This window comes from Podarcis tiliguerta, assembly GCF_965153285.1.
Source record: "Podarcis tiliguerta genome assembly, chromosome: 9".
In the NCBI taxonomy this organism is placed as follows: Eukaryota; Metazoa; Chordata; class Lepidosauria; order Squamata; family Lacertidae; genus Podarcis; species Podarcis tiliguerta.
This window is the reverse complement of record NC_139542.1, coordinates 603,333-615,992: the sequence shown is the minus strand read 5'-3', so window position 1 is coordinate 615,992 and position 12,660 is coordinate 603,333. Positions and strand designations below refer to the sequence as shown.

General features: G+C 50.0%; 1 protein-coding gene across 7 annotated transcripts in view; it reads right to left on the bottom strand.

Moving 5' to 3' along the window:
• DCTN1 (dynactin subunit 1) overlaps positions 1 to 12,660 on the bottom strand; it is a 67,902-nt gene that overhangs the window by 47,717 nt on the left and 7,525 nt on the right. For 3 of the 7 annotated variants that reach the window (XM_083398183.1, XM_083398184.1, XM_083398185.1), the window contains exon 1: positions 7,326 to 7,603. The exons of 2 other annotated variants lie outside the window; for them this stretch is intronic. In XM_083398183.1, coding sequence (XP_083254309.1) covers positions 7,326 to 7,358 — 33 coding nt within the window. In that variant the 5' untranslated portion in view covers positions 7,359 to 7,603. Of the gene's footprint in view, positions 1 to 7,325; positions 7,620 to 11,163; positions 11,316 to 12,660 lie in introns of those variants that run through there. 2 more of the 7 variants (XM_083398189.1, XM_083398186.1) reach the window with 2 other exon arrangements.

Below are 12,660 nucleotides of genomic sequence, written 5' to 3'. Positions count from 1 at the left end.
ACGCTCAGGTTGCAAACATGATCCATGCAGAATGCACATTTACAACCCGCAGCGCTTGCAACCCGAGTCTGCACATGCGCGGGTTGCGATTCGGTGTTTCTGCAGATGCGCAAAGCGCAATTTAGCCATTCCAGTACTTCCGGGTTTCGGCGGTCCGTAACCCAAAAAAACACAATCTGAAGCGGCTGTAAGCCAAGGTAGGACTGTATTAAGAAAAAACACCTTTTAATTAAATCCTCCTAGATGTGATTCTTCCCACAATCAAAGGAAGGTGCTTTGTTCTAATGCATGCAGTGTGTGGTTACCGCAGCTCAACAAATCCACTGGAAAAACTGCCATAGGACCAGCCCAGAATCCACACGCCAGAACAACCCACAGAGATAGCTCAGCTACCGAGAACAGAGCTGACCTGTCCTGGCACATCTATTCCACAACTATTGCCTCTGCAACTGCAATTCTAGTCATACCCAGTTGCTCAGCTTGCTGGCCAAGGCTCGGTGGCCCAGCGTGCCCAATTCCTGGTCAACATGACTATACCAGAGTGCCATGGTCACATTGCGCTTGGAGAAGGAGCCAGAGATCCTGGGCCAATAGTTTGAAGTATTGCACCTAGGACTCTCATCTTCATGAAGCACCAAAACGCAAGCTGCAGTTTTTGCAACAGACATGGAAACGGACATGTGAAGTCAGCCAGTCAGGGCTGTGATGGGTAGCAGCAGCCCAAGTGCCCTGTTTGCCTGCTAAGGAAGGCCTCGTCTCCTTCCCAGAACAGCTGCCCCCAACACAGTTTCGCCTCCAATAGGCCACCCCTGACAAGACACAGGCTTTCTGGTTTGCCTCCCTTCCTAGGAAAACTGCTGATGGGTTAAATTCACAGTTGGCCTGAGAAATGCACTGACAAACCTGCAAATGACTCAGTCTAAGGCACCAGGAGGCTTCCTACACAAAATGGGAGCAATGCAAGGACAGCACCCAAACGATGGCAAACAAGACCAAGTGAAGGCCGGCTTTTTAAAAAAACCTCTTCACAGATGAGTAAGAATGTTATGCTTTTTAAGGGTGGGTTGCAGAAAAGAGAACACTACTTACAGAACGTTTTGGAAGATGATGCGTGTAAAATAACAAACCTGGTGGGGAGGGGAAACTTGTTGAAACTTGTTTTAAAAATGCAGCAGTGCAGATGCCCTGTTAAAGGCTCACTTCCAAACTCCAGGTTCGTGAGCTGAAAGCTTGAAAAAGCAAGAAATTAGTCCACTTAAAATCAATAACTACTTTCCCAAGGCAGACAGCTGCAGACACCCAGCACATGCCCCACAACAGGGTCCAAAAGGGGAGGGAGCACAGTTGTTCTCCCTCCTTAAAATAAAGGACGGGGGGCTGGCTCTGCAGAGTGATGGGCCTGGCAGCAGCTTGGCTAAGGTGGAAGTGCAATTGCACCAGAGCAGGGAGACCTGCTCTTCCCCCCAGGCAGTGTGATGGAAGGCACACTTAAAGGATTAAATGCTGGGCAGGAGAAAGAAAAAGCCACCCTCTCTTTACAGGCTCAAACAAAGAGGAGAGAAGGGCCTTTCTCGCCTTTTAAGTGAATTCCCACCCCTGTTCTCTGCTCACCAGGACACTTAGTTCCAGGGCACGCAGCACCACCTGTACCGGAATTGCTATCTTTTGTGCTTGCCGCTGTGGGCTCCTTAGGGAGAAGCTTGGAATATACATTTATTTATTTTATTTAACAAAGTGTATATGCCGCTTGATTGAAAGAAAACCACAAATATGAAATAAAACATTGAAATCATCTGAAAAAACAGTCTATTCCAAATAAAATTGAAATTCATCAGTAGCTAAAAAGAGATTAAATACATGTCATAACAACAGCACCGCCAGCCCCCTGGGTGTGCTAGCCAAGGAATGCCATCGTCCCTGCAGCCTAGTGAGTGAGATGCCATTGGTCCCTTTACTGAGGGCTGTGGGCAAGGCATCCTTCGCCTGAGATTCCCAAAGAAGTTAGGTATCTGGCTATGGTGACACATACATGCCTCAGTCGCCTCATCACTGCAGCCTTCTTTCTGCCTGGGGCTGCTTTGGAGAAGTGTCTGTAAACTTCAGCTTCTCCAGGATGCTACGGCAAAGCTTTCCGTTTTGGGGAGCATCTCACTCTCTGACCAAACAGCCTCGCGGGCTTCCTTCTGGTTTCCAGGCCCAATTCAACGAACCTAATCTGCTTGGAACCAGGATGCACAACGGGCTGCCTTTTCGCACTTGGTCACTCTTCATTATGGAGCTTCTTTGCTCTTTAAGCTCTTCCCACCAATGGCTGAGCTGTGTTTGGTTGAGAGGCTGAAGAGGTCCTCTGCTGTGGAACTGTTCCCACGGAGGCCTGTCCTGATGCTTCTCCATCACAAGAGCAGGAATTCAGCAGGGCATCTGCTAAGTTTTAATTTCCCTGGTGCTTTGTCCTCCGTATTTGCCATTAATTATTACAAGAAAGAAGATTCTGACTTAACATCAGGAAGAACTTTCTGACAGTATTAGCTCTTCAGCTCTTCAGCAGTGGTACAGACTCCCTCAGAAGGTGGCATGGACTCTCCTTCCTTGGAGGCTTTTAAGCAGAGGCTGGATGGCCATCTGTCATGGATGGTTTAGTTGCTATTCCTGCATTGCAGGGGGTTGGACTAGATGACCCCCGGGGTGCCTTCCAGCACTACAGTTCTATGATAACTGTATTTTATTACAAGCCCCCTTGAGGATTTTAAATTGAAAAGTGAAGTAATTAATAACAAAATGAGCAATACATTTTGGCAGAATACAGCTCAGAAGACAGACAAAAGTAAAATAGCAGCTGTGCCTGTGAGAAACAGGAGCGAGCCAGCAAACTATGGCTGCTGCTTCCGCCAGTGGGCTGGGGGGCTCCTGGAATAACAGGGAGCAGCTTCTGCCCGACGGGGCCAGCGGAGGATCCTGGGAACATGACTGAAGAGCAGCCTTTGCAGCTCTCTCACAAGGATGCCTTTTAGAATCATAGAGTTGGAAGAGACCACAAGGGCCATCGAGTCCAACCCCCTGCCAAGCAGGAAACACCATCAGAGCACTCCTGAAATAGGGTTGTCCAGCCTCTGCTTAAAGACCTCCAAAGAAGGAGACTCCACCAGCCACTAGTAGCACCACTAGCCACTAGTAGCACCAGAAAACAAGCAAGTTCCCAAAGGAGGATAATCCAGAAGGAAGGAGGAAAACCAAGAGAGCTGGGCTTGCTAGAGAGAAAACCCTCAAGGCAGCCCAGCAAAGGCGAGTGCAAGGCGAGGAGAGACGGAGGAAGCCCACTTCCACATTCAGACGGACAAAATGATTTCGACCTCCTTGGTGAATATTATTTAGGTATCATTTTGGATGAAGTGATCCTAGCATCTGCCCAACTTGAAGAGATGTGTGGTAGGGTGAACAAGCAGACTCCATCGGCATGTCTAAAGATGCCCCAGAAATTACACAGGTGTATTAGGAGGCCAGGCACCATGAATTGCACAAGAGGTAGTGAACTCAATTCGGGAACCCACATAACATGTCTAGAGAAAACACAAGGATGCCACAAAGCACATGGCAGTGGGAATGAGAGAGGGGCTCAACAGAACTGCCAATCACAGGACCTGCCACCTGCCACAGAATCAGAGTAGCATCCCTCAGATGAGCCAGAGAACCGGTCACTAGCCTGCCTGTTTACAGCAGGGTGGGTGGAATTTAGAAAGGACCAGCCACGACCCCAGCTTGGGCTCTAGGTCCCCTCTACCTGGCAAGCTACACGCATGTTTTCAAGGAACAGAGTCTTCTCCCTGGCTGCCCTGGTTTAAAGAAATGAACTCCTGGAGGAGGTATGTCCACGGCTCTCCCTTCTGTGCTTTTTAGAACCTTTCTCAGGCTCACTTGTTCACAACAGCCTTTGGGCAGATGGCAGAAAGCTATTTATTTTTTATTTAAATCATCTCTATGCCGCTTCAGTTTACAACCCGTAATTAATAAACAGGACATTGCAAGCACTATAGGCACAAATGCAATAATAAACTATATTTAAAGCAGCATGATTAACAGAAAAACATGATAATCTCTCAAAGAAAAACATGACAAATGAAAATCAGGTACAAAAATACAATAGAAATTCCATATATAAAGATCATTAACGAAAGAAATTAAATACAACAGAAGTTGTACCAACAGCTCCTTTCCCCCTAAAAGTCCCCTATAATATGTTTTATGCTGCCATACTTGCTATTTAACTTTCAGAGCGATTTAAGCTTCTTGCATTTTTAATATATATATATTTAATCTCACCCTAGCCTTTTCCACAAGTGTTCAAGGCAACTGAACACTTGTGAAAAAGACAGAAAGTCCTTATATAAATGAGTGGGACTCCAGTGTCGCTCTGTGAAACTGAAATCTGGAAGATTCTGACCTTCTCTTGGCAAAATCCTGGTGCTTGACTCACCGTGAGTGCCTGTCCTTGGCTGCAGACGCTCCCTGCCTTCTCCCCTTCAGAGCGGGGTTCCTTCTCTAGGGCTGTCAAGGCAGACACTTCCCCAAACGTGCAAATCACGTTAGTATTTCTGAAACACGCAGGCTCCAGCCTCTGCCACTAAAGTTCATTCTCACGGAAGACTGAAAAATAACTATCTCCCACACCAATTGAGCATCGCCTGCTTTGCTTGAAGGTAATGAGCTGGAGCTGCAGTGTTGGTTCCTTATCACAGGCTTCCTTCTTCCTCACTCCCAGAAACTGGAGTTAGTTTCTGACACCACCTCAGCTCAAACACCAGAGGAGAAGGCTATTTGTGGCCTCCTCCAAGAGTCTCTTTGAAGTACAAATCCAAAGTCTGAGGACGGCCTTCATCTCCACAGCCTGCCCTGCCACCCACCTCTCCAATAAGAAGAGCCAAGGATGCAGGACTCAAAGCATCTCCCGCCTCTAGTTTAAGTCATGGACAGACTCATCTGGAAGGAGGAGGAGAAGAAGCAAAAGCTCCCTTTGCACTAAGCCTCATTATCAACAGCCATGTAATACCAGAGAGCTGCCATCTTCCCTCCTCACCAAAGGAGGAGATTACTCAAGGATTAATAACTGACTTGTCACCCAGTGACAGAATGGGGGTGGCTGCTGTCTCATCAAAGGCGATCGGAGCAGCACAGATGATCTGTTGCTTTCAAATGAAAAGGCGAACCAGCCAGAGCTGGTGTCTGTGTGGCAGGAGCCCTCACTCTGCTCAAGGACCAAAAGGGGAGCAAGGCAGTGTGAAAGGAAGGACAAGGTGATGGGTGCAGGGAGGCTCCAAGGAGCTCACGAACAGAACAAAGGGTGCTCAGCCCTCAAGGGAGGAGAGCAAAACTGAAAGCCCACAGGAAAACTATTTTCCATGTCAGCCAAAGAATGCAGAAGAGCCAGAAAGTCTAAGCTGCCTTGCGTCCCCAATGTCCCAAAGTGCAGCCACCAATCCTGGTACAACTTAAAACCAGAGAGCTGGTGCAGCGCTGTGGAGAAGGGAACAGCAGCTGCTGCTGCAGACCACTCGAGCCAGCAAGCCAAGCCACATTCTACAACCACTAGCAAGGCCCGTTCAATGCAGGACCAACACAGGAGACCAAGTCAGGTCATGTGTCCATTGAGTTCAGCACCATCTGCAAGGAATGACAGAAGCTCTCCAGGATCTCAGGCAGGAGTCTGGGAATGCTGGTGATTGAACCCTGGACCCCTGCACTCAAAGATATGTTCTAGCACTGCCCTAAGACCCTTCCCCAACCAGCCAGCATCAAGTCCTGCAGATGCTTAAGAGGGGACCACCGTGGCAAGGCATGGAACACACATGTCAAGGCCTTTCCTTTCAACAGGCCACAATGGACCTTGTCTCTGGCAAGAGACTGACCCAGTTTGGGTTTATGGGGGCAGGAGAGGATTCCAAACCGGGAAGACTATAAAAATCACAGCCCAGGCAGCTGATACAGAGGCTGTGCTTGAAAGAACACAGCAGCACCCTCAGTGCATCAGACCCAGAGGCCTCCTGACCGACTGCCCTGCTCAAGAGGCAGCCAACATGAAACTTCAGTCACTGCCAGCCCCTTTCAGAGATGGAAGAGGAAGGACAGGGGAAGGCAAGGAACAAACCCCTGCAGAACCACAAGCTCACTTCTCAGGCACCAGAGCCTGGAGGGGAAACATTTTGCACTCCCGACTGTCAGCTGAGCGCCAAAGACAACACCTTTCACCCGCTTTGGGGCCTCCACGGAAACTAGCCAGGGTAACTGCAGAGGAGCCGAGGGACAAAGTGGCCCGGCCAACAGTGAAGGGAGACCACCTGCCTTGCATGAAGAAGGGCCAAGGCTCAATCTCCAAAGGCATTTCTCTGAGTAGGGCTGGAAAGGCTCCCTGCCTGAAACCCTGGAGAGCCCCTGCTGCCAGTCAGTGCTGGGGCTGACGGACCAGTGGTCAGACTTGGTATTAGGCAGTTTCCTATGTTCCAACGAAGAACCAACCTGGGAATTGCACATGCTTCCTTCCAGGGGAGCCACAGACGGCCTCCTCTCCTTCCAGGGCTTGCAAAGGTGAAGGAAGACACAAAGGTGGCCCCTCAGCACTCCCAAAGTACCTTAAGCAACACCAGGCTCCTGGCCCAGCAGCAAGGGTGCTCAAACGCACTGCCTGGCCAGCCCCACGTCTTGTGTGTCCCTTCAGCCCTCCCTGGGGGTCGGGCAGGGCAGGGTGGGTGCGGAAAGAGAACAAGAACAAAATGACAAAGGGGGAAAAAACTCCGGAGAAAGGCCCCATTGTGAGGCTGGTTCCGAGTTCTGCTGCGGAGTCTGCAGCTGATGCCCAAACTGCAATATGGTGGAAGAGGGGGCTCTCAAAGACCATCCGGAAAGGAGCGGGGGGGGGGATAAAGGAGGGGGTGCGGGTGGGAGCAAGTGGTTGCTGGGGTGGGGGGGGGGAGAAGGGGAAAGGAGCCCAGAAGCTTTGCATTCGAGAGCCCTGGGAAAACTCACCATCACCAGAGGCTCAGCTGACACCTCCTTACAGTATCAGCAGCAATGACCAGGAAATAACAGCGGCCCATCTCCATCGAAAGGGCTTGGCTAGCAGGGAAATTCAGCCAACAACGTAGCTTTCCTTAACATACATGGCATGAAGGCACAATTCATGGCAGGGAACCGGCAAAGGAAACACTCTCTCTCTCCCCATTCAGACCATCTGCAAGCTCCCTTTGCAACAGATTGCATCTAGAGATACTGTACCTACAGGGGCACAGAGCGCTGCCCAGGCGTGGAGCGGCCAATGGCTGCCATGTGTCACTTACCCGGCTGTACGTGTGCCTCTTGGTCTGGGCCATGCTGATGTTTTTCCTCCCAGCTTCAATTATCTCTGAAAAGGCTGCTCTCAGCTCATGGCAGGGGGCTCACCAGGGAGGATCCTGCCGCTTCCTATGTTGCAGAGGAGGCTTCCATGCCCACGCCCTGAGCCGCCCTCTCCCTCCAGCCACACGGGGAGAAAAGAGCCCTTTTGCTGACAGAGAGGCGTCTTTCAGCCTCCAACACACAAAAATCCAGCCCAGCTGATGGAGACTCACTCTGCAGTGCTGCTCCAGACTCCTGTCACAGATTCTGTCAGCCCACTGGGTCCTAATGCCAGACCGTGTTTGCTCTCAGAAAGGAAGAGCAAGACGCTTGGTGAGGCGAAGGTCGCACAGCACACCAGAAGCACCCACCAGCCCAGATGCAAGTCCCAGGCTGAGCTCCACCTTGGTCCTCTCTGTCTGGAATAGTCTGGGGAGCAGCCCTGCGTGACACAAAACGTGCCCTCAGGTACACCACTTGGATCTCTGCCTGTCCTGATCACCCAGGCACACCCCCTCCTCCCCATCACTGGCTCCCAGAAGTGCATTTAGGCCACCTCTCCTGGGCCTTTTTTCCTGCTGCGCTGGAAAGAGAGTAAGAAGAGGGAAAGCAGAGAAGCGTAGCCAGCAGCAGCAGCAGCCCTGCTAGCCAAGGCTCCCCATCAGATCTCAGGCAAGATGGCAACAAAGACCCATCTCAACTGCTCCATTGCCTGACACAGCCACACAGGACGGAAGGTGAGGGGCAGGCAGCTCAAGAGTTAATCACGACTAGCTCCGAAATCAATCAGTCTCCTTCCCCTAGACCATCTGCCTCATGACATCCAGAGCTACCTGGGAGAGGGAGGCGGCAGCAGGTAGTAACTGGAGATTCTGGCAGGACCAGATTCCATCTGCTGCTAACATCCTAAGGAGCCAGTGTCCTCTGAAACTGGCTGTGCAAAGCGTCTCAGGGCTCCATGAGGTGAACCTAAACTGCAAACACATTCCACCAGGCCTGCCTTAGTGAGGGTCCTCTTTAAAATGTCCTGTTTAGAATCAGGGGCTCGGATTCATTATTGCTGATGAGAACATCAGGAGGTGCTTCCAAAAGTAGGCAGCAGTTTCCAAAAAACACTGCTCTATACTTAGGCTGCTGCTCCTCTCCGTCTCCTTTGCTGCCGCCTCCTCTAGTTCCACCTCCAGGCCTTCTGCCATGCTGCTCCTGGTGCGAGGAACAGTTTCTCACCGCCAGCTCAGCTCCTGAACCATCCCTGAGCAGTGCTCCTCTGCTACCACCTGACTCTGACTGCTGGCCAATAAATCCATAAACCAAACATTCCATTCCCTGCTCAGCGGTGTCAGCACCACCTGAGAAACAGCTGGGGAGAGGGGGGTAGGGGCAATTGCTGCCCAGTGGCAGAGCCCATGCTTTGGGTGCCAGAAGGTCTCCCTTTTGATTCCTGATGTCTCCAGGAACTCAGACAGCTGCCTTATACTGTGTCAGGAAATACAGGACTATGCTGACTGGCTCTCCAGGGTTTTGAATAGGGTGCCATTCCCAGCCCTACCTGGAGGTGCTCTGGGAGAAGCCTGGGACCTTCCAAAGCTCAGCCACCGAGCTAAAGCCCTTCAGTTGCTGGGAAAGATTCCTGCTCAAAACACTGGAGAGCTGATGCTGTGAACAAGACGGGCACCTGGCGGGTGAACTCGGCTGACTTTCAGGTTTCCTTTGCCCAGGAGTGCAGCCTATGGATTGATTAAATCTGCATATAATTATTACAAATGAATAGGTTTTGTTTTTAAGATTATGCCCCTAAGTGTCAGCACCAGCACTACCTTAAGATGATTCTCCCCTCTCACGTGTCAGAGCGGGAGCAAATGCCTCTTACCGGGTGGTGCCAACTTTGCCTGTTCTTGCGGCTCCTTTCAAAATCTGCTGCTGGAGACTTATATATCAGTTAACCTGACTGATGCCTGGACTGATCAGCATCCCTGTTCAAAACAACCAACTTCAAAGAGCTGGCAGATCCAGAAGAAACCCCAAGGCCCCAGATTCACGCAATGCCCCCTATAAGGGGTGGGGGGAAGGCGGGAAGAGGCGCAGGGCATCCTGGGGACTTTGTATGGGAAACGGGCACACTGGCAATTCCTCTTAATAGCTCAACAGCACACTTGGCCAGCAAGCGCTTCAATGATCTTTTATGACACAAGGTGATATTTTAGAACATCTTGAGCTGATAAAATCAATGTGCTAGTTTCCCCTACAGTACTTAACATAAGAATGCACCTGAGGTTACTCTGGGAGGCAACCACAATGTGTACAGAAGCTTCCATCCATCATACCTGCCCATAGAGTCTGACAATCGACTCATGTGATTTATTTCCCTCTCTGCATGAAATGATTGCATAAGCACAACAAATAAGAACCGTGAGGAGGGCTGGCCCACGCAGGGGCAAGGGGAGGTGATCGCCTCGGGCAGCAGGATCCACAGGGGCAGCAGATCCTGAGGTAGATCTTTATCCCCACTGCCTTGCTCCTGAAGCGGATCTTCACTCAGCCCTCCTCCCCTCACCAATGGGGAGAGCATTTTGGGGTTCACCTCAGGGGCCAAAATGTCTTGGGCTGAAGCTGACGGTGAGATCAGTGTTGCTATTATTGTTGTTATTATTATTAATAATAATAAATGGCTCCCAATTCATACTTTCTCTGACACCACATTCCCCATCTCTTTACTCTCAACCCAGTCTTTGTCAAAATCTTGCAAATTCCATCCTTTCATCTACAGTGGACGCTCGGGTTGCAAACGTGATTCGTGTGGGATGCACATTCGCAACCCACAGTGTTTGCAACCCACATCTGCGCATGCGCAGGTTGCGATTTGGCGCTTCTGAGCATGCGCAAAGCGCAATTTAGCGCTTCTGCAACCGCAGAAACCCGGAAGTAACCTGTTCCAGTACTTCCAGGTTTCGGCAGTCCGTAACCCAAAAAAACGCAACCTGAAGCGGCTGTAACCCGAGGTATGACTGTACTGTACAGTATATTTATATAAAGTCTTGCCGTTAACATTCTGAATGCTACAGAAAGAAGAAAACACCAAAGCGTGCAATGCCATCAGACCTGGTTGCAACCAAACCCCGCAAAGCACCTAAACGGTCTCCTTTGAATGTCTGCTACCTCTTCCCTCACGCCATCTTAAAATTCTCACCCGGCGGAGACAGGGATGGCTTGAACGTCAGTCTTTCTCTCCACAGCTGCCCTTCCCCACTTATCATCTATTCCAGCTTGATGAAGAGTTCTGGGGAACACAAAGGCTTGCTCACTATTTTGTGACATTCTGATAAACTTTATAAAGGTATTGCCCTGACACATACTTATGGGCCAACGCAGTACCTTTATGACTCGGCCGTTTAAAAAATCTCTGTTGCTTTGTACAAGCCTAGAAAGCTCTGCCTTATTTGACCATCTAGCCCAATAAGGTCTCTTCGGATTGGCGGCAACCCTTTGCAAGGGAGGGGGGGTCTCAGGCAGAGAGGGAAAGCCTTCCCCATTACCTGCTGCTCTCTGATACTTCCTACTGGAGATGTCAAGGACTGAACCTGGGGCCTTAATAATAATATTAAATTTCATTATTGATACCTTCTGCATGGAAAGCACCTGATCAGTCACTGAGCTTCAGTCCCTCAACCCCCCCCCCAAACATTCACACGTGCCACCAGTAAAACGTAAGGGATGTTTTGCAAGCACAAAATGATGCATGCCAGGGTAAAAAATCTTAATTTCACATATACACTCATGGAGCCTGAACTGGCATTGACTGACCAGGAACAAGACCTTGGGGGTTGTAGCAGAGAGCTGATTCAGCTTGAATCAATGGTTGTCACTGTCCAGCTTTCCCTTCTTTTCTTTGAACTGATTTGGAGGGGGTGGGGATTATGGTTCTTCTTTCTGCTTTAAACAGACAGGTGGATCTTATCTTCTACAAATAAAACAACTGATTTATTATTTAGAAAAGTTATAAACTGCATAATAAATAACGCCCCAAGTAATGCTCAGATAGAATTATTGATAAAACATTGCTAAAAATCCATAAAGCAATTAAAAAACAAAGATACATAAAATCATCATCATTGAAACAAAGATAACCATCAATAAAACTTTCAAACAAATGTAAGCAACTAAATCACGTCTTTGTTTCTGGTTTGCTGAAACAGAAGAGTTTTCAGCAGGAGGCATCGGGAACCCAAAGGGCACCTGCCTCATGTCCACAGGCAGTGAGTTCCGGAGCGCAAGCGCTGCCTCACTGGCAAATGCGCAAGCAGACAGTCCTTCGCCTACAGAAAAATTAAACTCACTGCCCAACCCTCACAGAGACAAAGCAGTTAATAAATTAAGCAGAGATGGCTCAGCCCAAAGCCAGATCTGTTAGGCCAGGTTCCTCTTTCCCACAGATGCCAACCAGATGTCTGGGTGGGACGCCCACAAGCAGCGCACCAGCTCTCATGCTCATGTTCCTCAGCAGCTTGTATTCCCTGGTGGGCTGTCTCTGGTCCCCAAGGAAGTACACAATCCTCTGTGACCTGTAGCTACTGATAAACCTGTCCTCCATGTTGTTTTTGGCCTCTGTCCATCTTGCCAGGCAATGGAGGAGTGTGCCTTTGAGAGTGAAGTCAAACTGTTGGCAGGTTGTAGCGCCTGCTGTGGCTGCAGAGACCGATATAGGAGAGACATGTTTTGTTGCAGCCGGGGAAGAGGAAGGCGTCCGGTTGCGCTGTTGCAGATGCGCCAGGGCGTCTCTTCTTTCTGCACTCCTCCCAGTGGCCATTTCTCCTCTGGTCACTACTGTGGATACAAGACCCGACTCTTTGTCTCCAGGCCCTGTGGTTGTCTACAAGGGATTCCCACACGGCAGGGTTAATGCTGCCAGCCTTCATGTCACATCTGCAGACATCTTTGTAATGCAGAGCTGGTCTTCCAATGATGTCTGATGCCTGGAACCAACTCCCTGCAGATCACGTCCTTGGGGATCCTGCCATCTTCCATTCTGCGGGCGTGACCAAGCCAGTGTAGAGGTCGCTGAGGCAGGAGCATGAACATGCTGGGAATGTGTGCTGGGGAGAGCACATCTTTCTTTGAGACCGTCTGCCATGTGAAGCCCAAAATCTTCCTGATGCAGCGCACATGGAAGGCATTGAGGCATTGCTCCTGGCAGGTATAAGTTGCCCCTGACTCACTTCCATAAAGCAGTGCGCTCAACGCGCAAGCTGGGCAGACCTTCCCTTGGTATTGTCCTCCAAGAATTTCGTCCAATCCCCATTA